The following is a 22,278-nucleotide window of genomic DNA, read 5'->3' as shown; positions in this document are numbered from 1 at the left end:
GGCTCACTAGTCCAGAGCACCAGTGCCAGGAAGAGGAGGCCATATAACATCTGGCTGTGAAAATCAGCATGGATTCTGTCCACCAGGGAGAGATAGGAGGATGCTAAAAACCCAGGTGCCCTCTTAAAGGGCTAGCACGCAAATTGTCTTTCACAGGCACTCAACCTGGGCTCCAGTAGACAGACAGTGGCTCAGCAGACTGGAGTCATACACAGAGAGAGATCGGCTTTTGTGGTTTCAAGGAGAGGGATAGAGAGATAGTGGCCATTGTCCTTGTGCTGAGTCCATCTTCCATACTGCCCATAAATTCCATCTTTCCTGGGTCGAGCACTCCTCTCTATGCCTCATCAGCCTGAAGAGATGCACTAGCTTCCCAACTCCCTGTGGCCCTACCCAGCCAAGCTCGCACCTTGTGGGGGAGGCTTCTGGCTGTGCTCAACCTGGACTCATGGCGCAGACTTTCTTGGATGGCTCTCAAGGAGGTCCATCTCCTCTCTCCCACCTCTTGCACACCCCAACTGGTGCTACCATTCCTGTACAGAGCCCTCCCTCCACATGGCCAAATACTAATTGGTTTTAGCCTGATGAACTCTACTGGCCTTACCCTGATGACTCCCTGAGACCCTGCTCCACACCAAAGATTCACAGGCCCCAAGCAGGTGGCAGCTGTCCTTGGTGTACATTGAGACTTTTGTTGAGTGGCCTCAGACCCAGTACTTGTGCCGAGGTTGAATCTCTATCAACCTGGTGAATGCCATTCACCCCTACCTGGTTTTTTTTTTTTTTAAACATATTTTATTGATATTTTACAGAGAGGAAGGGAGAGGGATAGAGAGCTAGAAACATCGATGAGAGAGAAACATCGATCAGCTGCCTCCTGCACACCTCCCACTGGGGATGTGCCCGCAACCAAGGTACATGCCCTTGACCGGAATCGAACCCGGACCCTTCAGTCCGCAGGCCGACGCTCCATCCACTGAGCCAAACCGGTTTCGGCTACCTGGTGACTCACTGAGAAACTTCCAGATGCAACTGCTAGACACTCTTTCAGTGACTGAATTTAACCAAAAGCCAGCTGGTGGAAGCAGATCTCAGGGTGCTTTGGGTCTTTTGCTGATCTGACCCAAGGCTTGGTGCTGGTGGAAGCCAGGCTTGGTGTGCAGCTTGGCCCCTCCCATGCACATCCAGGACCAGCAGAGGCAGCTACAAACTGTGGATTGCTTTGTAGCCCAAGGCCAGTCACAGGCAGCATCTGACAATGACTTATATCACTGGAGTCCCTTCCAAGAGGCTCCAGAACCAACACACCCAGTGGCAGGGTATGACCACATCAGAGTATGACTCAATTAGCTTCACAAGTGGCACATCCCAGGGGAGATCTCAACAAGCACCAGACCTTCTGGGTGAATTCTGTTTTATGTGATCAGCACCCACACAGCAGCCATACACTGTGGTCAGTGTCAGTCCTTACAATCAGCCAGCCTGAGGGTTGACCCTATGCACAAAAGAGTCAACAGCAATCAAGAATCAACTATAGCCCTAGCTGGTTTGGTTCAGTGGATAAAGCGTTGGCCTGCAGACTTAAGGGTCCTGGGTTTGATTCTGGTCAAGGGCACATGCCCGGGGTTGCAGGCTCAATCCCCAGCAGGGGGCATGCAGGAGGCAGCTGATCAATGATTCTCTCTCATCATTAATCTTTCTCTCTCATTCCCTCTCCCTTCCTCTATGAAATAAATAAAATATATTTAAAAACAAAACAAAACAAAGGTTATAACGAGACAAAGCCATGGCCAGTGTAGCTCAGTAGTCAGAGCATCTGCTTGCACAATGAAGGGTCACGGATTGGATTCCCAGTCAAGGGCACTTGCCTGGGTTGGAGGTTCGATCCATGGCTCAGGTTGGGTGCATGTGGAGGCAGCAGGTCAATGTCAATGTCTATCTCTCACATAAATGTGCCTCCTTTTCTCTTTCTCTCTCTCTCTCTCTCTCTCTCTCTCTCTCTCTCTCTCTCTCTCTCACACACACACACACACACACACACATAATACTGGTTTGGCGGTGATGGACTCCTTTAGCTTTTTCTTATTTGTGAAGCTCTTTATTTGCCCTTTAATTCTGAATGATAGCTTTGCTGGGTAGAGTAATCTTGGTTGTAGGTTCTTGCTGTTCATCACTTTGAATATTTCTTGCCACTCCCTTCTGGCCTGCATAGTTTCTGCTGAGAAATCAGCTGACAGTCGTATGGGTACTCCCTTGTAGGTTACTGTTTTTCTCTTGCTGCTTTCAAGATTCCCTCTTCGTCTTTTGCCCTTGGCATTTTAATTATGTGTCTTGGTGTGGTCCTCTTTGGATTCCTCTTGTTTGGGGTTCTCTGTGCTTCCTGGACTTGTAAGTCTATTTCTTTCACCAGGTAGGGAAAGTTTTCTGTTATTATTTCTTCTAATAGGTTTTCAATATTTTGCTCTCTCTCTTCTTCTGGCACCCCAAAAATTCGGATGTTGGTACACTTAAAGTTGTCCCAGAGGCTCCTTACACTATCTTCATATTTTTGGATTCTTTTTTCTTCTTGTTTTTCTGGTTGGGTGTTTTTTGTTTCCTCATGTTTCAAATCTTTGGTTTGATTCTTGGGGTCCTTTGATCTACTGTTGAATTTCTGTATATTATTCTTTATTTCAGACAGTGTATGCTTAATTTCTGACTGGTCCTTTTCCATTTTTTTGGCATTCTCATTAAGATCTTTAAAGGTCTCACTAAGTTCCTCAGCGGTTTTTAGCAGATTCTTGAGGAACCTTATAAATGTGGTTTTGAACTCTATGTCCAGTAGTTTGCTTTCCTCCATTTCTTTCATTCATGACATGTTTCTTTGTCTCTGCAGTCTGGCTGCTTCCCTGTGTTGATGGAGTGGTTCAGCCTCCCCAATCACCTGAGGTGGATACGCTTGGTGCACCCCTTTGTAGGCTGAGTGCACAGTCTTGTTGTAGTTAAGCCTTGATTGCTATTGGTACACTGGGAGGAATTGACCTCCAGGCCAATTGGATGTGAGGACCCGCTGTGTATAATGGAAGAACTGCTGTGCTGGAGACACCCTTATGGGGCAGAACTTGCTTCAGTGGGGGTTTGGTGCTCACTGAATCTGCCTCTTGAATGTGTCACTTATGAATGTGAGAAGTTGAAATCTGGTGTCGTCTCACACTGACCACTAGGTACACTGGCTTCTGGATCTCCAATGGTGTGCAGGTCAGCTACTGTCTGAGGCCACCCAGCAGGAGCTACAGCGAGGTCTGCAGATTTCTCCTGGTCTGACCAGAGCTGCAGTTTGTTAGGTTAAGCTGCTATAGGGCAGGCCATTTATATGCAAAAGCCGCTGGGCACAGTTTGGGTGGGTTTATAAATTGGGCGGGGTGGGGTCTCAGGGAGTCACTAGAGCGTGGCAAACAGCAATGGCTGCCAGTCAGCTGTCTCTGCGTCTCTGCGTTTCCAAGTCCCCGTGTCCCGCACCCCAGTGCAGTAAACAATGATTCCTGCGCGCAGCTCTGCAAGAAAGCCACCCTCATTTTCCGATGGCAGACAGTCCAGCTTCTCCCTGTAGGGGTCTGGGTCCCCAGAGTCTTGCTGGAAACTGGAGTTCAGAGTGATGGGGAGCTGTGTCTCCCTTCGGGTTGAAAGAAACAGCGCACCCAGTCGCCAATCGCCAGCCCAATTCGCGCGCCTCCGTACCTCAGCTTTTCCGCGCTTGTGCACGTCTCAGTGCTCTTTTCTCTTTCCTTCTAGTTGTAGAACTTCTACTCAGCCAGCTTTCCCGTGGTTCTGGGTGATAGACGTTTTGTCTTTTAGTTGTAGTTTGGTGTGGTTGTGAGAGGCAGCACGTACAGGTGTATACCTTATGCCGCCATCTTGGTTTCTCTGGAGGAACACTTTTTATAGGTTATGATTGTCTAACCACTATGCTGTGCACCTGAAACTAATGCAAAGTATTTAATGTGAGCTATAATTTAATTTAAAAAAAGTGGACAAAGAGAAAAAGAAAATTATAAATACAGGGAACAAACTGATGGTTTCCAAGTGAGATGAGTTTTGGGAGGATGGATGAAAAAAGGGGAGGGATTAATACAAACTGCCACTTATAAAAATAGTCATGGGAATGTAAATTACAGCATAAGTAATATATACTAGTATATATATACATATACACACACATATATATACATATATGTGTATGTGTGTAGAATCAATAATATTGTAATAACTGTATGGTGTCAGATGGGTAGTAAACTTCCAGGGTGAACAGTTAAGTTATATAAATGTCTAATCATTATCTTGTATATACATCAACTGTAATAAAAAAGAATTGTACATGTTGTATTTAAAGAGATAATAAAAAAGGAAATTGCCATCAATTCAAGTTATTCCTAAGAATAAAATAAAGGCTTATTGTATCCCAAAGGAAAACCAACTAAGGTTTTTTAAAAGATTCATACATTTATTAAAACTTTGAAGACATTTAACAATTTATTAAAGTCAGAAATATAAATTCTTAATATTAACTCTAGAAACATGAGAATTCAATTTCAAAGGCTTTAGAAAGAACTCCTTATGAAGATGTTACTATTACATTCTTTGTTAACCTGGTACTTGGAGCACTTTGGATATCATTTCACCATTTCACCCCCGACCCAGGAGCAGCACATGAAATTGTGGATAGATGAGAGTCTCATATTTATATTTATCTAAATGCAGTATATAGCACCAGGTTTCCCATTTACAATTCTTTGGAGCAATAAGCCTTTAGATTCCTATTTTCCCCAGTCAGGGAAGAGCCACTCAAGTGCCTCTGTCCTAACACTCCTTTGAGTACTTGTCAGGTGTTAAAGCACCGGCTGAATTGTCACCACAGGACTCCGAATAGGGATGCAGGTAAAAATGTCTCAGGAGGTGCCTTACTCTGTTCTTCCACATCTCACATTCGCTTGGCTGGTCACAGGTAGGCAGGTAGAAATAGGTTAAAGATTTTGCAACTCATTTTTTACACAAATAGGTTATGATTGTTAGTGTAAGGCATGACAGAAGAAACGGAACCATTGCTTTCCTCCGACGTGACCGTGTAGCTCTGAAGAAGTGGCAAAAGCCATCCTACGAGGGGGAGGGAGAAGAGGAAAATTAGATTGTTTTGTAATGCTCCAAACTTGAACTCAGTAAAATACACAGGAGGTTCGAGATGAAAACAATAAGATAACTCCTAGATTTTAAAAGTTTAAAGAAAGGAAATACCAAATAGGCAACCTGCAAATAGGAACTTTTGATGAGTTCTGAATTGTAAGTAGTTCACTATGGGAGATAGAAAAAGACATAGGGGACACTTCAGGTTGTCACGTAGAACAGGAATACTCTACTCTTCTTTTGATTCACTTCTTTCAAAACCCAAAGGCGAGGCAGACTCCTATGGGGCATACCTCAGTTTTACTGCACTTTACTTTATTGTACTTCACAGTGTTGCATTATTTTTGTTTTGTTTTTTAAACACAAATTGAAGGCAAGACCTTCTACCACAAAGAGATTATGCTCACTTTATTTCGGTGTTCTGCAACTGACCCACAAAATTCCTGACTTAGGCCTATATGTTATGTTCTTTCCTGAGCAACGGACAGATGCCATTTGGGAAACTGCCAAATCACTAGGTTGAAAGTTATCACCTGAAACAGCAAGCAGCTCCATTCAGAAAAGTGGAGAGAAAGCGAATTGGAGTCCATACTCTAGATTTTAACAGCATCTGGGAGAGTGGTGGGCATGCCCCGTTTATGCAATTGGAAATTTTGACTTCATGTTAAAAGGTAGTTCTTTGCTAATGTTGATTAGCTAAAGCGTAAAAACAATGCCATCCTCCCCCCTCCTCCCAATTTAATCAATTTCCTCTAAGCAGAGGGCTCTTAGGGGCCAAATGCCTTAAGTCGGCTCGTGAGTCACATGCGGCTCTTTGGCCCCTTGAGTGTGGCTCTTCCACAAAATAGACTCGCCTGGGCGAGTCTAATTTGAAGAAGTGGCGTTAGAAGAAGTTTAAAAAATTTGGCTCTCAAAAGATATTTCAGTTGTTGTACTGTTGATATTTGGCTCTGTTGATTAATGAGTTTGCCGACAAACAACTTAAGACAAACAACTCAGGTGGGGTTCTTAGAGTTCACAGGTTTCCATGATTGAAGACGAAGACACACACACACACACACACACACACACACACACACTGCAAAGTATGCAGGAATTGAAGCTTAACACCCCAAACTGTTCATACAAAGTCAAGGTTCTGGTTTAGATACTACCTATTCTTCACAAATGGAGCCCAATTCATCACTACGAAACTGCCAACATGAGGCTAAATTTCCTACAATGTCTTGCCTCGCTCCCTGGATTATTTTAATGGCTGTTTTTTAATAGTTTTGGCTCTATTTATTCAATAATCTGGGTTACTTCAGTCGTTGATTCAACTCCAATAAAGTTGAGAGGAAAGAAACAGGGATCTTGCTCAAAATTCAAGAGATATGCTACCCTCTTACTGAAGGATGGTCGCTTTATTTGACCCTTAGCATGATTTGGGAGCTATAGGCCAAGGGCCTGGCCCTCTAGCCCAGCGATTTTCAACTGGTGTGCCGCAAGATTTTTTAAAACATGCAATACCCAACTATTTAGTCAGCGGCACTGGCCTCTTTACCCTTACATTATATAAAAAAAAAACGACAACATAAGAATAGCTATCCAGTGTGAGTGAATCAAAATTATACCTTCTTGTTTTGGTCAGATTGGCAAAACAAACAAACAAAAAGTAATGTAGTTTTTGGGACAGAATTGTAGGTGTGGGACAGAATTGTAGTAGTTTATGTGTGCCATGAGATAAAGGTTGAAAATCGCTGCTCTAGCCTAAACCACAGAGACCAAATGAGATACAGCTGAAAGCCAGGATGCCTAGGTGTGCCCCACTGAGGGCAGGGTGCAGTGCGTTTAAAGTTAAGGAACCTTGAGTCAGCACTGCCACTGGGTGTCCCTGCACACTCACCAGGGGTGTGAAGGCGGGAGAAGGGGATGGCTTTTCATTCTAACGTTTTTGGCTGGTGCTCTCCAGGCCGCAGAGCTGCGGAGTCAATGAGTGTGCTTTTCTCCAAAGAGGTGCTTAAACTAGGCTCAGGAGGAAGAATTCACCTGGCCTGGACCACCCTACTGCTGGCTTCACCAGCTTGGGGATCTCTCGTGACCAAAAGCATCGAGGCCTAACGTGGGCGCATCCTAAACCCGGAGGGTGTGCAAACCTAAGTCCTGCGCGGCTGCTCCTGAGCAGGCGAGCAAGAGAGCCGTCTAGGAACGGCGGTTTCTGCCAGCTTGACTAGGCCGAGAGAGAAGAAAACCGGGATTCACACCGAACGTGCCGCTGAAACGAACGCCCCAAGGTCTGACGCCGCCCCTAGGTCCCTCTGGGTGCCAGCTGCGTGGGCTTGCCCCGGGATGCCCGCCCCGCACACCCACCCGCTCCGCGCAGGGTCCCACGCCCGCTCACCCAGCCGCCTTGCGCCTCCAGCCAGGTGCGGTGCTGCCCTGTGAGACAAGCGCACAGCAAGGTCACCAGGCTCTGGCAGTCCCGGTCAACCCTGGCATCCCATTCCTTCAGTGCCCACGTGTGGCTTGCCGGCGGTCTCTCCAGCAGGAACCCCGCGAAAGCCACGAGCGCCACCACTCGGCCCCAGTTGGGGCGCCGGGGATGTCGAAATAGGTTCTGCATCGCGGTCGCCACCATCTCCACGCGGTTACCCGGACGGCGGTAGTGGGTCCAGGAGAGCTGGTAATGCGCCTGTATCTGGGAGGCGAGGGAGCGCACCACCGCGGCCTCAAGCGAGGATGGCGGGCGCGGGGCGCTGCCGGGCCTCCGGGCGCAGTACTCCAGGTAGTCGGTTAGCAGCCGGAGGGTGCGCAACTTCAACTGGTCCTCCATGGCCTGGCCCCGCCGGCTTTCTAGGCTTGGCCGTGCTTCTGCTGGCTCAGGGATGGGCAGTCCGGCCCCGCCCCGCCCGGGGGCAGCTTTTCTAGGTCCAAGAGGAGCCTTTAATGCGCATCCCACCAGCACCTGTGTGGTCCGAAAACTAGGTGCAGCAGTGTGCACGTGTGCACGTATTCACGCGGTCATCAGGGCAGAGTGAGCATCTTTGGGATGATGGCCTAGCTCTTGGCGCGGGGCCCAGGAACCTGGAGGGGACAGTTAGGGAAGTTGGGCAGACGCTTGCCTTCTCTTAAGGAGAGGCTGACGAAGGCTACTCACAGCCTCCACTGGCGAGGATGATCAGCATCTCTTAACTGGACGGAAGCAGCCAGGTGTCTGTGGGAGATACTCTTTTCTTTAAAAAAAATTATTAATTAAATTGATTGGGGGGACATTGGTTGACATGAACATAGTGGTTTCAGGTGGGCTTCTATGTTACAAAATCTGTATATTGCCTGCCATCCAAAGTCAGATCTTCTCTCCAACCCCCTTCCCTCTGGCAGCCACCACACTGCTGTTTGTGTTCACGAGTTTCAGTTTTATATCCCACCTATGAGTGAAATCACATGGTTCTTAGCTTTTTCTGACTGACTTATTTCACTTAGCATAACGTTCTCTAGGTCTATCCATCTTGTTGCAAAAAGCGCTATTTCACCCTTTCTTACGGCTGAGTAGCATTTCATTGTGCATATGTACCACATCTTTATCCAGTCCTCCACTGTGGGACATTTTGGTTGTTTCCATGCCTTGGCCATTGAGAATAATGCTGCAATAAAAATAGGGATGCATATATCTTTGTGAATACATGATTTTGAGGGTTTTTTGGGGGTATATACTCAGGAGAGGGATTGCTGGGCCATATGGTAACTATTCTTAATTTTTTGAGGAATCACTAGACTGCTTTCCATAGTGGTTGTACCAGTCTACACTCCCACCCCCCACCCCCGCCACTGGATGAGGGTTCCCTTTTCCCCACAACCTCTCCAACACCTGTTATTGCTTGTCTTGTTGGTAATGGCCACTCTAACAGGTGAGGTGGTATTTCATTGTAGTTTTGATTTGCATTTCCCTAATTGCCTGTGAGGTTGAACATCTTTTCATGTATCTATTGGCCGTTCGTGTCTCCTTGGGAGAGGTGTATTTTCAGGTTCTCTGCCCACTTTTTGATTGGGTAGTTTGTTTGGTGTTGAGTTTTATGAATTCTTTATATATTTTGGAAATTAAACCTTTGTCAGAGCTACTGTTTGCAAGTATCATCTCCCATCTGGTTGGCTGCCTCTTTGTTTTGTTGTTAGTTTCTTTGGCTGTGCAGAAGCTTCTTAGTTTGACATAGTCCCATTCATTTATTTTTGCCTTTACTTAACTTGCCTTTGGGGTCAAGTTCATAAAATATTCAGTGGTTTCTAGTATACTCACAGAGTTTTTTGACCATTACCATTATCTGCTAGTAATTCCATTTCCTCAAAGGAAATATCATATCCATTAGCAGTCACTCTCCCATTCGTCCCACTCTTGGCCCTAAGTAACTACTAATCTGCTTTCTGTCTTTATGGATTTGCCCATTCTGGACATTTCATATACTAGGCCCTAAGGATCTGTATTTTTAACCTGTTGTTGAGCCAGCAGCCACCTTTGGGAAATGCAGATCTACAACTCTCTGCTCAGTCAGCTCTCCTGGACTTGAGGGAAAGCCAGGTGAAGTGATATGGTCCCCACCCCAACCTCAGTTAATCTTCTAACCGATCAGCTGGGCTTACTTACTCAGGTTTCAAGTGTCCTCCTTTGAAAAGATATTCAGCCGTTCACAGGCCTCAGTTGGTCTCTAGCCTTTCCCATTGCCTCTCCAGGCTCTCTTACAGGGCCTGTGGTCACCCCAAAGCCTCCTCTGAGAGCTTCTCGTTAAGCCCTCCTCCCCCTAATCACCCTCCTCCCCCTAATCACCCTCCTCCCCCTAATCACCCTCCTCCCCCTAATCACCCTCCTCCCCCTAGTCGCCCTCCTCCCCCTAATCGCCCTCCTCCCCCTAATCACCCTCCTTTCTTCCTCCCCCTTTTCTAAGCTCCTTACCAGGCCTTCCTGGCCTCAGGGCGGCCTCCCACACAGGTGCTTGAAAAGAGCTTGTTAGCCCAGATCAGCTGTTTTCTAAGTGTGGTCCGGAACTGAGGATCCCCAAGGTCAAAACTTTTTTCATGATAATAATACCTTTTCTTTTTGTATGTGTGGCTTTTTAAATGCTCATTCTCTCAGGAGTTTTCTAGTGGAACGGGTTAGTCTCTTCTTGTTTTACAATTTTCTCAGTTTTAATTACTAATGATAAATATTGACAGATATAATCCACACAAACACAAAGCTCTTTGGGGTCTTCAATTTTTAAGAGTATAGAGGGATTATAAGACCAAAAACTTTGAGAACCCTGGCCCAGATGGTTTTCTAATTGATGATAATTACTAATTTGATAGTTGAATGAGGTTGCTTATGGAGGGGAGGAAATGGGGGGAGGAGACAGAAGAAAAAGGAAAGGAATGGGGAAAAGGGAGGGACGGGGTGGAAAGGGAAGAGAGAGAGGAAGAAGAGGAGGAGCAAGAAAGGAGACAAGGAGAGAGGTGGGATAGGAAGAGGAGGGAGGAGATGGGAGAAGAGAGAGATAAGGGAGAGGAAGGTAACAGGAAAGGGAGAAGGGAAAGGGAGGACGGGTGGAGAGACAGAACTCAGAAGCAGGGAATTGACCCTATTGAAGATGTGCCAAGGCTGAGCTAGGAATATACTTCAGTGCTGTCCCATTTCATAGATGAGGACACTGAGGCTGGGAGAAATTTGGATGATACCCCATATCCTGTAAAAGGGGTAGAGCTGGGTCTGAACCTAAGGTCACATCCTTTGTCACCATGCTGTCCCCCTCTAGTTTACAGATGAGTCCTAATTGTCAGTGTGCCACCTTCTAGCCAGCTGGCCAAACAACTATGAAAGCCCAGAATGCAAAGGCCTTTACAACCTTTGCTGCCATTAAGCTACATAGATCCAGGGAAGGAAGTGGAGGAGGCCAAGGGGCAGGAAGAGGAAAGGGGATGTGGAGTGCCTGCTGTTGGGTCTTTCCGGAGCAGCTGCCTGGTTTCAGGTCACAGGCCTTTCCCATCAACCCCCATCACTGCCCACCTCCTCAGGTGACTCCCTTCCTGCCTCCCACTTCTTTTCTCTGGCTGGGGAGGGGGGTCCAAGGCTATGCACACAGGGGCACATTCACTGGGTTCCTTTACCACAATCAGTTTGGTGAGTTTGCCCCCAAGTCCTCTAAAAAAAGACAAACTGGTTGAAAAACTCCACTTGGTATTATTTTCAATATGCAAAATACAATTTATTACTTGGAGTTTCCCCTTGAGTGTCCATATAGTGTAGTATACTCCCAACCAAGTATTTCATCAATAAATACTAAACAGCGCACACTGTGAGATGAAATACTTACAGGGGAGGTGGCTTACTGCCCACGGGGTGAATATTCTACAGAATATTTCCATAGGGCCCTAAAAGTTGTTTTTTAATTGGAAAGTTATGGACTATTTTGCACTGAAGATGTGCTCTGCCTCTCCAAACATAAAGCTTGAATTTGCTGTGCAGAGGCAGGCAAGGGTCTGTGGGAGAGAGGTAGGGGATGCCGTAGCTAGGAGACGAGGAGCAGTTTGGAATGTTCTAGGAGTGTAGCTCAGGGGTTCTGTGGACACACTGTGGGACCTGCCCCTCAGCAGCTGGGTGGACCTTGTGCCCATTTCCCAGAGCCCTTGTCCAGGTGGTCCTCTGTGGGGGAGAGGAGGTGGCTGAAACACTGCCCCTGGGGACCATGTCCTCTTCTTCCCTCTGGGCTCTTCAGAGGCAAGCGGGAGCCTTTTATATTGCTCTCTTACCTTGCATAGTAAAACCCTCACAAATGATTGAATATAACCATTCTGTTTATTTTTTTAAAACGGGTGGAAAAGATGGCCTGACTGGTCCATTATGATACCTGACCAAGTAGATCTGAGGGTGGTCCTGCACCCCCGAGGTTACGGGTGCCAGGTCCAGGCCTATCCGATGGCTGTGCCCACTCTGGAAGGGCCTCTCAGAGCAGCAGGGCCTGGGGCTGGGCCTGCAGAGCCAGAACTAGCCCTGGGAGAAGGGCCGGGCGGGAATAGGGCTGAGAGGAGACCGGAGATCCAGGGGATGCAGCAGACTCAGCCCTTGGGCACCACCGGAGCCAACGGCAAGCCTCACCCAGGAGTGATTTTTAAAATTTGAGGTGACTTTTTACTTCCCTAATGCATGCCATCTTGATGAATAAGGCATTTTCTAAAACAAAGAATAAGCCTCTCTATACCTTTAGACACAAGATAAAACAAACAAAGGGTCTTGTAACAAAGCACTTGGTATCTTTCAAAAAGAATGCTGAATTTCACATAAAGACAAGATATCTTTTTTGTTATTTTTTTCTCAATATAAAACATTATTTTTCGAAACCTAGCAATTAATTTGCATATGCAATTACATCCGTAATGCAATAAATATGAGTAGAACGGATATGGACAAGATCCACTGTAGGCTGAGGGATGCCACTAATCCTCATATGTCTATACTAGTGATAGGTCTTTCACTAAGTGTACTGTCCTGTGTTCCCACACAGAAACGTTTTGGTTGCTCTGAGAAGCGTGTGTCACAAACAGCGTTCAGCTTTTCCCTTGAAAGAAAATGTTCTGTCCATGTGATAACACTCCTTTCACACCAACACCTGATTCATAAAGAAAACCTTCTGTCCATCTTACGCACACCTGCTTCATTTATAACAGTTCACATAGATTAAAATGTTTTATGTGAAACGAGACAATATGATGCAAGACTGGGAAAGACACTTTTACAATAAAAACACGTTTTTAAAAAAGCGAATCTGTCTAATTACCACGGCCCTCCTCCTACAGCCACTGAAATCAGCACTTCCGGAGGAAGGCCCAGTCACAGCGCATGCTGACAGCGACCGGGTTCTAAGGTGCTCCGATACAAATCTGATGCAAAGAAGCAATAGGAAACACATTAGATGCTGGATTCTGTTGGTAATTGAATGAGCTGAACCGAGTATAATTAAGAATAACCTTAAAAATGAATGAATTTTAGCCTGGCTGGCGTGGCTCAGTGGTTGAGCATCGATCGGGGTTGTGGGCTCAATCCCCAGTGTGGGGCGTGCAGGAGGCAGGTGATCAATGATTCTCTCTCATCATTTATATTTTTATCTCTCTCTTCCTCTCCCTCCCTTTCTGAAATCAATAAATATATGTATTTTTAAAACGAATAAATTTTAAAAGTGCTCAAAATGAAAAAAACAACACACACAACAAAAACCCCCCAGCAACACTGTACTTGAAGGTGTTCTCCTAGTGCTGAAGGCTGACAGTGGTACTTTTCCAGGGGTGGTAGTTTTAATAGTAATATTGGAGATGTTTGGTGACCTTTTAGCCAAGTTGTGATAAACTCTCAAGTCCTCTAGAAGTAAGATCTATTGACATGTGGCGATTTCAAATTCTAACCTCAGGTACCTAAAAGTGTATTGTGAGGAAACGATTAAGCCCAGACCTGCAAAGACACAAAGAGATAATTGTTAGTTTCTTTAGTACTTAACAACTTACAAATCCTGAGTTTAAAGGGACAAATCAAAGTCTCTTTACACACACACACACACAGTCCATCCAAAATAGAGCACTTGCATGTCTTAGAAAACAAAACACTTTCCTCTTAGCAACTCATTTGTTCATTTGTTCATTCATTGAATGAACAGTGATTTAGTGCCCAGGTGTGTCAGCTAGTCTGCTTTGCCCTGAGGATTGAGAGGAGAAAGGTGTAGGTTTGGACCTAATGCCCCTAACCCAGGGGTGGGCAAACTTTTTGACTCGAGGGCCACAATAAGTACTTAAACTGGACCGGAGGGCTGGAACAAAAGCATGGATGGAGTGTTTGTGTGAATTAATATAAATTCAAAGTAAAGGAGCGGAGGGGAGAGCAAGAGAACCGGATAGAACAGCCGGATCCGGCCCGTGGGCCGTAGTTTGCCCACGGCTGCCCTAACCCCTTAGTTAACTGTCTAAGGGCATCTGTGGCCTCCTACATGGGGCTGGTAACTCCTAGATTGGCAACAGAAGCCATTTGTTCCCAGACAGCCCTCTGAGTACATGAACACAACTTTACTAATTTAGGCAACTCCTGAGCAGGAAGATGAATGAAGTCACAAATAACTTTACTGTTTCTTTCAGGAACTTTGCAAAAGTCCATTCACCTTTTTATCCTACGAATACACGAGTCAAGTATCCTCTTCAGAAGAGACGCACTTCTCAGAACAACACAGAGCATCAAGTGACTGGTCCCTGTTAAAGCCCATCTTCGAAACCCTCCTCCTCCCCCAGCCTGTGTCCAGCAATCCTAAACTCTATGCCACCAAAGTCCCTCCATCAAAAGATCTGCCTCAAATCCCTAAAACCTCAAGGATCTGCCTTTGCTCTCCCTCCTAAGACACATGGAGACTGTCAAGTTTGTGGAGTTCCACACTGTGGTGAGCTTTGCTTTGCAAACAGTATTTCTGGGAAGTCAACACCCGACAAAGTCTTGGAGCTTTTTGAGAATATTTTTTAAAAAGCCATGAGGAGGATACACACAAAATCTGGCATATAATTTCAGGGGCTTTCTGCCCTCCTAAAGCCCCTCTGTTGATTTCATAGGGGTCTGTGACCACACAAGAACCCTGCAGTTCTAGGAGGCGAGACTGGCAATCTGTGGTTTGCCAAAGGCTAGACTCCGAAGAATCATACTTTTAGGGTCAAAAGGAACCTTTTGAATCACCTAGACCAGCCATTCCCTCAACTACATGCGGATACATAGTTGTGTAATCTGTGTGTGAACACCTGTGTTGATGGGGCACTCACTACCTCCCAGGCCACTCATTCCTTCTGTGGCTCTGAGTAGAGCTGAAATCTGAGCTCCATGTAGCTGTCCGGCCTCTCCTGGCTCACTCGGACTTCTGCTTTCAGAAAGTCCACTCTTCTTCTCACACACAGAGTAAAACAGAAAGTCTCCTCGCTTACTCTTAGGGTGTGATCCCAGGATCCTGAGCAAAAAGCAGTTCCATCAGGGGAAACTCGTAGAGTACTAACACGGTTTTCATGTCCAAACAGGATGGAGACTCGAGCCCCCTTGAGCACATCCCAGACGTTGATGGTATAATCGTTGTATCCAGCAAACAGCAGGCGACCTGCAAGCAGGAGGATGTGACAGTTATTAAACCAGTTCCTTCCTTCCTGTTTTTCTTTTCATGACTCGCTTGCTTGCTTGTTCGTTCATTCACTCATTCGTTCATTTGTTCATTCCTTCAATAAACAGTGATTTAGTGCCCCCGTGTGTCAGATACTGTGCTTTGCCCTGAGGGTTCAGAGGAGAAAGCACAGTTGCTGCCCCTGTGGAGGGTGGTCTTGGTAGGCAGACACATAAATCACAGCACCATGTGATAAGGGCTGTAATGGAAGTGCTCAGTTATGTGTAATGTGCTATGCCATCACAGAGGAAGGATCAAGGAAGACATTGCAGAGGAAATGACATTTGATGGGCTCTTGAGGGTTGAATAGAAGTTTGCCATGCAGAGAAAAGATGTTTCAGGCAGGAGTAGCAGCATGCATGCACGAAGGCTCAGATGCAGAATTGGGGAGTGTCTGGGGAAATGGAATGGTCCAGTGACCCAGAGTATCAGTGCTGCCTTAATGTTCACTAGCAGCCTCCCCACCTGTGAGGGCAGAGGTGCCATGAGCTTCAGGGCATTGAGAAAGGGTCACCCACCCTCCACCTCTGAAAAAAAGTCTTTTCAGGTGTGAAGGGAGAATGGAAGGCTGGGGAAGAAATGCCTCAAGGCCCTGCACATGGGACGGTTTGTCCATCTCTGCCTTGAAGAACAGTATTCGATGGGCACAGCCTTCATTTCCCCTGAAGTGACTGGGGCTGGGGCAGCCGCTGAGGGCAGGGCGAAGTAGGGCTCACAAAGCCTGGCGGGTGGGGGTGGGGGGGACTGGCACAAAAGGAGACTATTTGGCATATGGGCCGACAGGAAGTTTAGCTGAGGGGCCTCTTGACAGAGAGCTGGGTGTCACTTAGGTCCTGTTTTACAGTCCTGGGAAGTTTCTGACATAAAATCTTACCACTGAGGGAGAAGTCCACGCTGGATGCTCCAAATATGATACTCTCCTTGGAATAGATGGCCACCTCTCTGTCTGCCCGGAGGTCGTAGAGGCGACACTGGGGTGCAAACAAAGAAGCACTTACTTCTGGCTCCAGTTTGGTGAGGCGACACCACGGAGCCACCAGCAGGTGCCAATGGCTTGTGTAGTTTGAGGTAAGGGAAACACCTCTTATGTTTTCTCTCCTAGTATTTTCTTCCTCAATCCCAATTCCTATTCATCTCCAATGGAGACTTAAAGACATAGCAAATATAGAAGACTTCTTCAGGTACAAAGCCAAAAATGAAACCCAGCCTTTTTTTCTGATGAAGGATACATGTTCATGGTAGAAAATTCAGAAAACTCAAAATGCATAGAAAATAAAAGTCACCCCCAATCCTAGAGGTATTGACTAACATCTATTTCCTTCAGACTTACTTCTGTTTTATGTGTGTATTAAAAAAATAATGAAATAAAAAATAACATAGGGTGGATGTTTCATTATTACTTTTTTCATTATGTTATGAGCATTACCTCATATCATTAAATAATCTTCCAAAAAAACCATAATTAACATGGTTGTTAGTCTTCGTGTAGATATATCAGAATCTAGCCATACCCTGTTAAAATGATGTTTGTGTCTAATTTTTCTCTTTTATAATAAAACTAGAATCCTGGTGCACAGATTCATGCATGGGTGGGGTCCCTAGGCCTGCCGGCGATCAGGGCTGATCAGGGCCGGGCCAATCAAGGCCTGCCGGCTGGGGGGAGAGACAGGGCATAGGAGGTTGGCCGCTGGCCCCGAGGAGGGAGCTGGACCTCAGCCCCCCTGGGAAAGGGGCCGCGTCCACCACCACCCAGCCCCGGTTCCCCATCCAGCCAGGGGCCAAAGGCCCCGGGCAGGGTCGGGAGAGGAGGCAATGGTTGCCGAGCTAGGTGTGGAAGGAATGGACAACAGATGCTTACGCCGCCAGCCAGCCATGGGAGGTTGGCTGTGGGAATGCACTGACCACCCGGAGGGCAGCTCCTGCATTGAGTATCTGCCCCCAGTGGTCAGTGCTTGTCATAGTGACTGGTTGACTGGTCGATCCGGTCGTTCGGTCGTAATGGTCGCTTAGGCTTTTATGTATATAGATTCTCTCCCATGGTGACCATTCTTATGTAAAAATCCCTGATATCCTATCTAATAAAAGAGTAATATGCAAATTGACCATACCTCTGCTATACCCACAAGCCACGCCCAGCAGCCAATCAGGAGTGAGTATGCAAATTAACCCAACCAAGATGGCTGCAGCCACGGAGAGAGCAGGAGGCTTGGGTTTCCCTGGCAATGGAGGAAGCCAAGCTTTCTGCCTGCCCTGGCTTGCCATGGCCTCTGCTTAAGGCTACAAAGTTTCAATTATAGAAGATACATAAATCCCAACAGAAATGGCTGCCGCCACGGAGCAAGCAGAAGGCTTGGCTCCGCTCCAGGCTACAAAGTTTCAATTGTAGAAGATAAATAAACCCCAGATACCAGGGCCTCCGCTTGGGTCGCCAGGGGGCGTGGCCAGCCTGCAAACCACCACAGGCCCCTCTCCCAGGCCGCCCCATGCCCCAAGGGAACCCCCACCCTGATCCGGGACACCCTTCAGGGCAAACCAGCTGGTCCCCACCCATGCACCAGGCCTCTATCCTATCTAATAAAAGAGTAATATGGAGATTGACCATCACTCCAACACACAAGATGGCTGCCCCCATGTGGTCAAAGATCCTGCCCCCATGTGGACACAAGATGGCCGCCACAAGATGGCCAGCAAGGGAGGGCAGTTGGGAGGGACCAGGCCTGCAAGGGAGGGCAGTTGTGGGCGATCAGGCCAGCAGGGGAGGGCAGTTGGGAGGGATTAGGCCTACAAGGGAGGGCAGTTGGGGGCGATCAAGCCTGCAGGGGAGGGCAGTTAGGGGTGACCAGGCCTGCAGGGGAGGGCAGTTAGGGGTGACCAGGCCTGCAGGGGAGGGCAGTTAGGGGCAAACAGGCTGGCAGGGGAGCAGTTAGGCATCAATCAGGCTGGCAGGGGAGTGGTTAGGGGGTGATCAGGCTGGCAGGCAGAAGCAGTTAGGGGCAATCAGGAAGGCAGGCAGGTGAGCAGTTGGGAGCCAGCAGTCCTGGATTGTGAGAGGGATGTCCGACTGCCCATTTAGGCCCGATCCCGGTAGTATCGGGCCTAAACGGGCAGTCGGACATCCCTCGAGGGGTCCCAAATTGGAGGGGGTGCAGGCTGGGCTGAGGGACACCCACCGCCCCCGTGCATGAATTTCATGCACTGGGCCTCTAGTTTTCCTTATAATAGCTATGGAATAGAATCTTTAGGATAGAATTATTTTCAAGAAATAGCATGCCCAGATCAAAGGATAGAGATATTTTGAAAGTTCTTCTATCACAGAACTGCTTTCTAGAAGGCTGGTACCCAGGGTTCTGATTAGGCTGGCCCCAGGCTCCCCACCGTACCACCTCCACACAGAGCATTTCTCCTGCAGCTGAGCATTGATCATTGAAACTTGCATTTCTTGGATTAGAGATGATTTTGAAAACATTTTCAATTTATTTGCCATTTTGGATATCTTGCTTTATAAATGGTCTGCATTCTACTTTCTTTAAAATTGGGGTATATATCTTATTATGCCTCCCCATTCATATCTGGAGGATTTCAACTTGGCCTGGCATACATGTAGCAAAGGATTTTTCCAAAATGTGTGCACTTACATTTGGTTATATATTTTTGACATCCATAAGTTTTAAATTTGTATTATTATCAAAACTCTCAATCTATTCCTTTGTAATTTTTTCCATAGTACTGAATCAGAATCAAAACTATTATTACTATTATTTAATAATTTATTTGGTATTTTCAGGGCACAAGAAGGTATTATTTCTTTTCTCTTAAAAAAGTCAGTGAACATAATTTTTCAATTAGTATCAAAAGCTTTAAAACTAGGCCTATTTTTAACTCAGTAAGTTCATGTCTGAGAATTCATTCTATGGAAATAATGAGAGGCTCCAAAAATACTTACTTTAGCAGTGTTTTTTAACAGGAAAAAAACACATATCTTGAAAACCTAAATGTCCCAAAATTGAAGACTGGCTAAGTAAATGATGGTTTTGTCTATAACATGGGAAACTATTCAATCACTAAGAAAAAATAATATAGAATAATGTTTATTGGCATAGGAAAATGTTCACAATCTATTAGTAAGTGAAAAAAAGCAAATTTTGTTTAACAAGGAAAGAGACAGAAAGGAATTCATCTCATTGTGATTTTTTCTGGGTAGGGAGATTAAGGTAATTTAATTTCTCCCCAAGGTTTCTTCAACGAATACACATTATTTTTGTAATCAGAAAAAAAGTTATTTAAAATAAAATGAAGGCAGCACATCTCTCTCTCAAATAAGAAAGCTCTCAATGACTTAGAAACATACCGTAGCATCATCTGATCCCGAGGCAAAGGCATCTCCGCTCGGGTAGTACCTGCAGAGAGGAAGTTGGGGAGAACGCACTTTAGATTGGTGACTCCCAACCCTGGATGCCCGTCATAACCATCTGGGAAGGCTGTTTCATGCTAGGCCCTCGGAATCAGAATCTCCACTTCTAGGGACATAAGGACCATTTGTTACAGAGGCCAGAAAGGGAAGCTCATCCGGCAGACCCACTGGCCTCTAGTTTTCTTCCCTGTCAATGGGGGACAGTGGCATTGGCCTTGCAGAGTGTTGGTGAGGAGTAAGTGTGATAATACAGGTATCTGTACCAGGCATGGAACACAGAGCAGGTCCCCGGACCCGTAGTTTTCCTTGACCACATACCTCATTCCTAAGACATGGCCCAGAGCTCAGGGATAAGAGAGTGGCTATAAACACAGACACTGGAATCAGACACACACAGCCACATGCAGATCTCTGCAATGACCGCTTACTACATGGGATACTTGTGCAAAGTGACTTCACCTTGCACAGCCTCAGTTTCCTCGTCAAGAGGGAATAAGCCAGCATATGCAAAGAATGTGGCATGGTGCCGAATAAAGAGCTTCCAGGGAATAATGATGCTTTCTGTCACAGTCACTCTCTTTTCTATAATCCGCTCCCCAGAGAGAGGCAGGCCTCAGTGGAGACCTGGTGGAATAACGGCCTTCAGAAGAAGAGGGTTGGGTAAAGGCAAAAGCATGGGTGAGAGACTGCGCCTTTTTAAGCTGTATTTCATCGTAAGGGTTTGAGTTTTGTGGATATTCTGTCCTGCACCTTAGTAACTTCGTTTTCTATCTGCAGTAAATTCTGGATTGATTTTCTTTGATTTTCTAGGTAATTGCTACATATTTGCAAAAAGCGATAGCCTTTTTCCTTTTATCTTATCCCATATTTGAGGGCAGGGAGCTAGAAAATTCTTACTAACATTTCTACTCCTAATGTAATTAAGTTGTCTCATTTTGTGTTTGCTTTTAAGGGGAACAAGCCTAGTATTGCCCACTAAGCATAATGAAGATCCCTGGGTGATTATATTATATATACTGCCTGCACAGTGTCATCTTCCAAATGTATATGTCAAGTATTGACCTCTTTCTTAGATCCAATTCATAGATCCTGCTTGTCATTTGGCCCTTTTCATGTCATCCTGTGGAATTTGGGCTCCAGTAACCGGCACAGAAATGCTGACACTCTGATTATTGCCACTGCTCTGAGTAATAAACTGTCCTTCATCTCTGATCCAGGAGTCTCGTGTCTTCTATCTACCAGCAGCCATGAACTTGTGGCAGCCTAATTTGATAGCTTGCAGGGCAGGTAAAACCTCAGAACATTCCCAATTCTAGACAGTTCTGTCTCTACTATGTTTTCTTAGTTCCAGCCGCCATCCTTTCTCTCTTGATCTCACGCAACTTCTTTCTAACAGGCTGTCACATGTCCTTCCATTCTTGCTCCCCTATAACTTGTTCTCCACACAGCAGCCAGAATGATCTTTTAAAGGCAAAACATAGATCATGTTAGCCACCCTCTCCCCCAACTCAACAATCGGGCCTTTTGTTAGGTCCCTGAACATCTCATCTCCCCCCCAGCTCTTTATAATCATGGCCTCAATTTAAATATCACCTCCTCAGAGAGGCCTTCCCTGACCATTCTAAGAAACAACCCATCCCACCACTTCTCCTTGTTTTACTTTTCTTCATAGCACTTATTAGTATCTCAAATTAAATCATACATTTGTTTATTTGTGCGTTTTCTTGTCTCCTTCAGGAAAGGAGAGACTTTGTCTATCTTATTCACAACTGTATTCCCAGTTCATGGAATAATGTTTAGCCTAGAAGTACTCAATAAATATTTGTTGAATGAATGAACAAGAAATACTGACTCAATAGGGAGGATGCCACCAGTGCCCCTGGTACAATTATATTAAAAGTCTTTTAATTATATTAAAAGAGATCTTTGGAGCGCTATTCAGTTCCACCACAGATCAGCCATTCTTGCGGGGAGGCCTCTCAGCCCAGGACACTAAGCCTGGAGGTGGTGGTGAGCTCAGGATTGCCCCAGGCCAGGGAGCCCAGGAGAACAGAGGAGTAGCTGAACACCCTACTCACTGACCGGACACTGTTGACGTCTGATTCATGGGTTTCAAAGGCCTGCACGCACTGGCCGGAGCGCATGTCCCACACCATGGATTTCTTGTCACATCCCTACAAATGCAAAGTTACCCAGAGTTAAGGTCGCTACAAGGACTGTGCACAGACAGCCATGAGTTCCAGTTATGTAACACAGACCATGTATGGCGGAGACCAGCTTTGCTTCAGGCCACTTCAACTGATGAGCCCTTGGAAGGCCAGAACTAGATCTTGGATTGGGCGGGGGACAAGGGAAGGACCCAGCTTCCCCCTGGAGCATGTTTTCTTCTTTGGCAGCTTTCTGAGCGAGCACAAACTGTCCAGAGCCTACGTCTCACCTTCCCCATGGCATTTCCCAGGTCTTCATTTTCCCTTTCCTTCCCCCTCCCTCGATCGCTGCCTCTCTGAGCCCACAGGGGAGAACAGACAGACAGTGGCT

The 22,278-nt window shown here is 46.3% G+C and overlaps 2 protein-coding genes across 5 annotated transcripts in view; both read right to left on the bottom strand.

The window, feature by feature from the left end:
• Window positions 1–3,779: 3,779 nt before the first annotated feature.
• On the bottom strand, window positions 3,780–9,777 carry BCL2L10 (BCL2 like 10). The gene is made up of 2 exons (XM_080644021.1): window positions 7,538–9,777; window positions 3,780–5,130 (listed from the first exon to the last, which is right to left on the bottom strand). Exons 1-2 carry the CDS (start codon window positions 7,967–7,969, stop codon window positions 5,017–5,019), a joined length of 546 nt encoding a protein of 181 aa, XP_080500147.1. The 5' UTR covers window positions 7,970–9,777; the 3' UTR covers window positions 3,780–5,016.
• A 1,546-nt stretch (window positions 9,778–11,323) lies between these two features.
• Window positions 11,324–22,278, bottom strand: part of GNB5 (G protein subunit beta 5) — a 42,957-nt gene continuing 32,002 nt past the window's right edge. For 3 of the 4 annotated variants that reach the window (XM_080644011.1, XM_080644010.1, XM_080644012.1), the window contains 5 exons: window positions 21,823–21,914; window positions 19,678–19,726; window positions 16,204–16,300; window positions 15,103–15,269; window positions 11,324–13,603 (listed from right to left, as the gene is read on the bottom strand). In XM_080644011.1, coding sequence (XP_080500137.1) covers window positions 13,592–13,603; window positions 15,103–15,269; window positions 16,204–16,300; window positions 19,678–19,726; window positions 21,823–21,914 — 417 coding nt within the window. In that variant the 3' untranslated portion in view covers window positions 11,324–13,591. Of the gene's footprint in view, window positions 13,889–14,087; window positions 15,270–16,203; window positions 16,301–19,677; window positions 19,727–21,822; window positions 21,915–22,278 lie in introns of all 4 variants that reach the window. The other variant, XR_013959173.1, reaches the window with a different exon arrangement.

The sequence above is a fragment of the Plecotus auritus genome (genome assembly GCF_963455305.1).
Source record: "Plecotus auritus genome assembly, chromosome: 1".
Taxonomy (NCBI): Eukaryota; Metazoa; Chordata; class Mammalia; order Chiroptera; family Vespertilionidae; genus Plecotus; species Plecotus auritus.
Note: the sequence above shows the minus strand (reverse complement) of the source record. Positions and strands in the feature narration are given on the sequence as shown.

What these genes read in the sequence shown, in the direction of transcription:
- BCL2L10 (XM_080644021.1), bottom strand. Translation starts at nt 7,969, where the DNA reads ATGGAGGACCAGTTGAAGTTGCGCACCCTCCGGCTGCTAACCGACTAC. An exon ending in TGGAGGCGCAAGGCGGCTGG is followed by an intron (nt 5,131 to 7,537) that starts GTGAGCGGGCGT and finishes TCCCCCTCGTAG; the next exon opens with GATGGCTTTTGCCACTTCTT.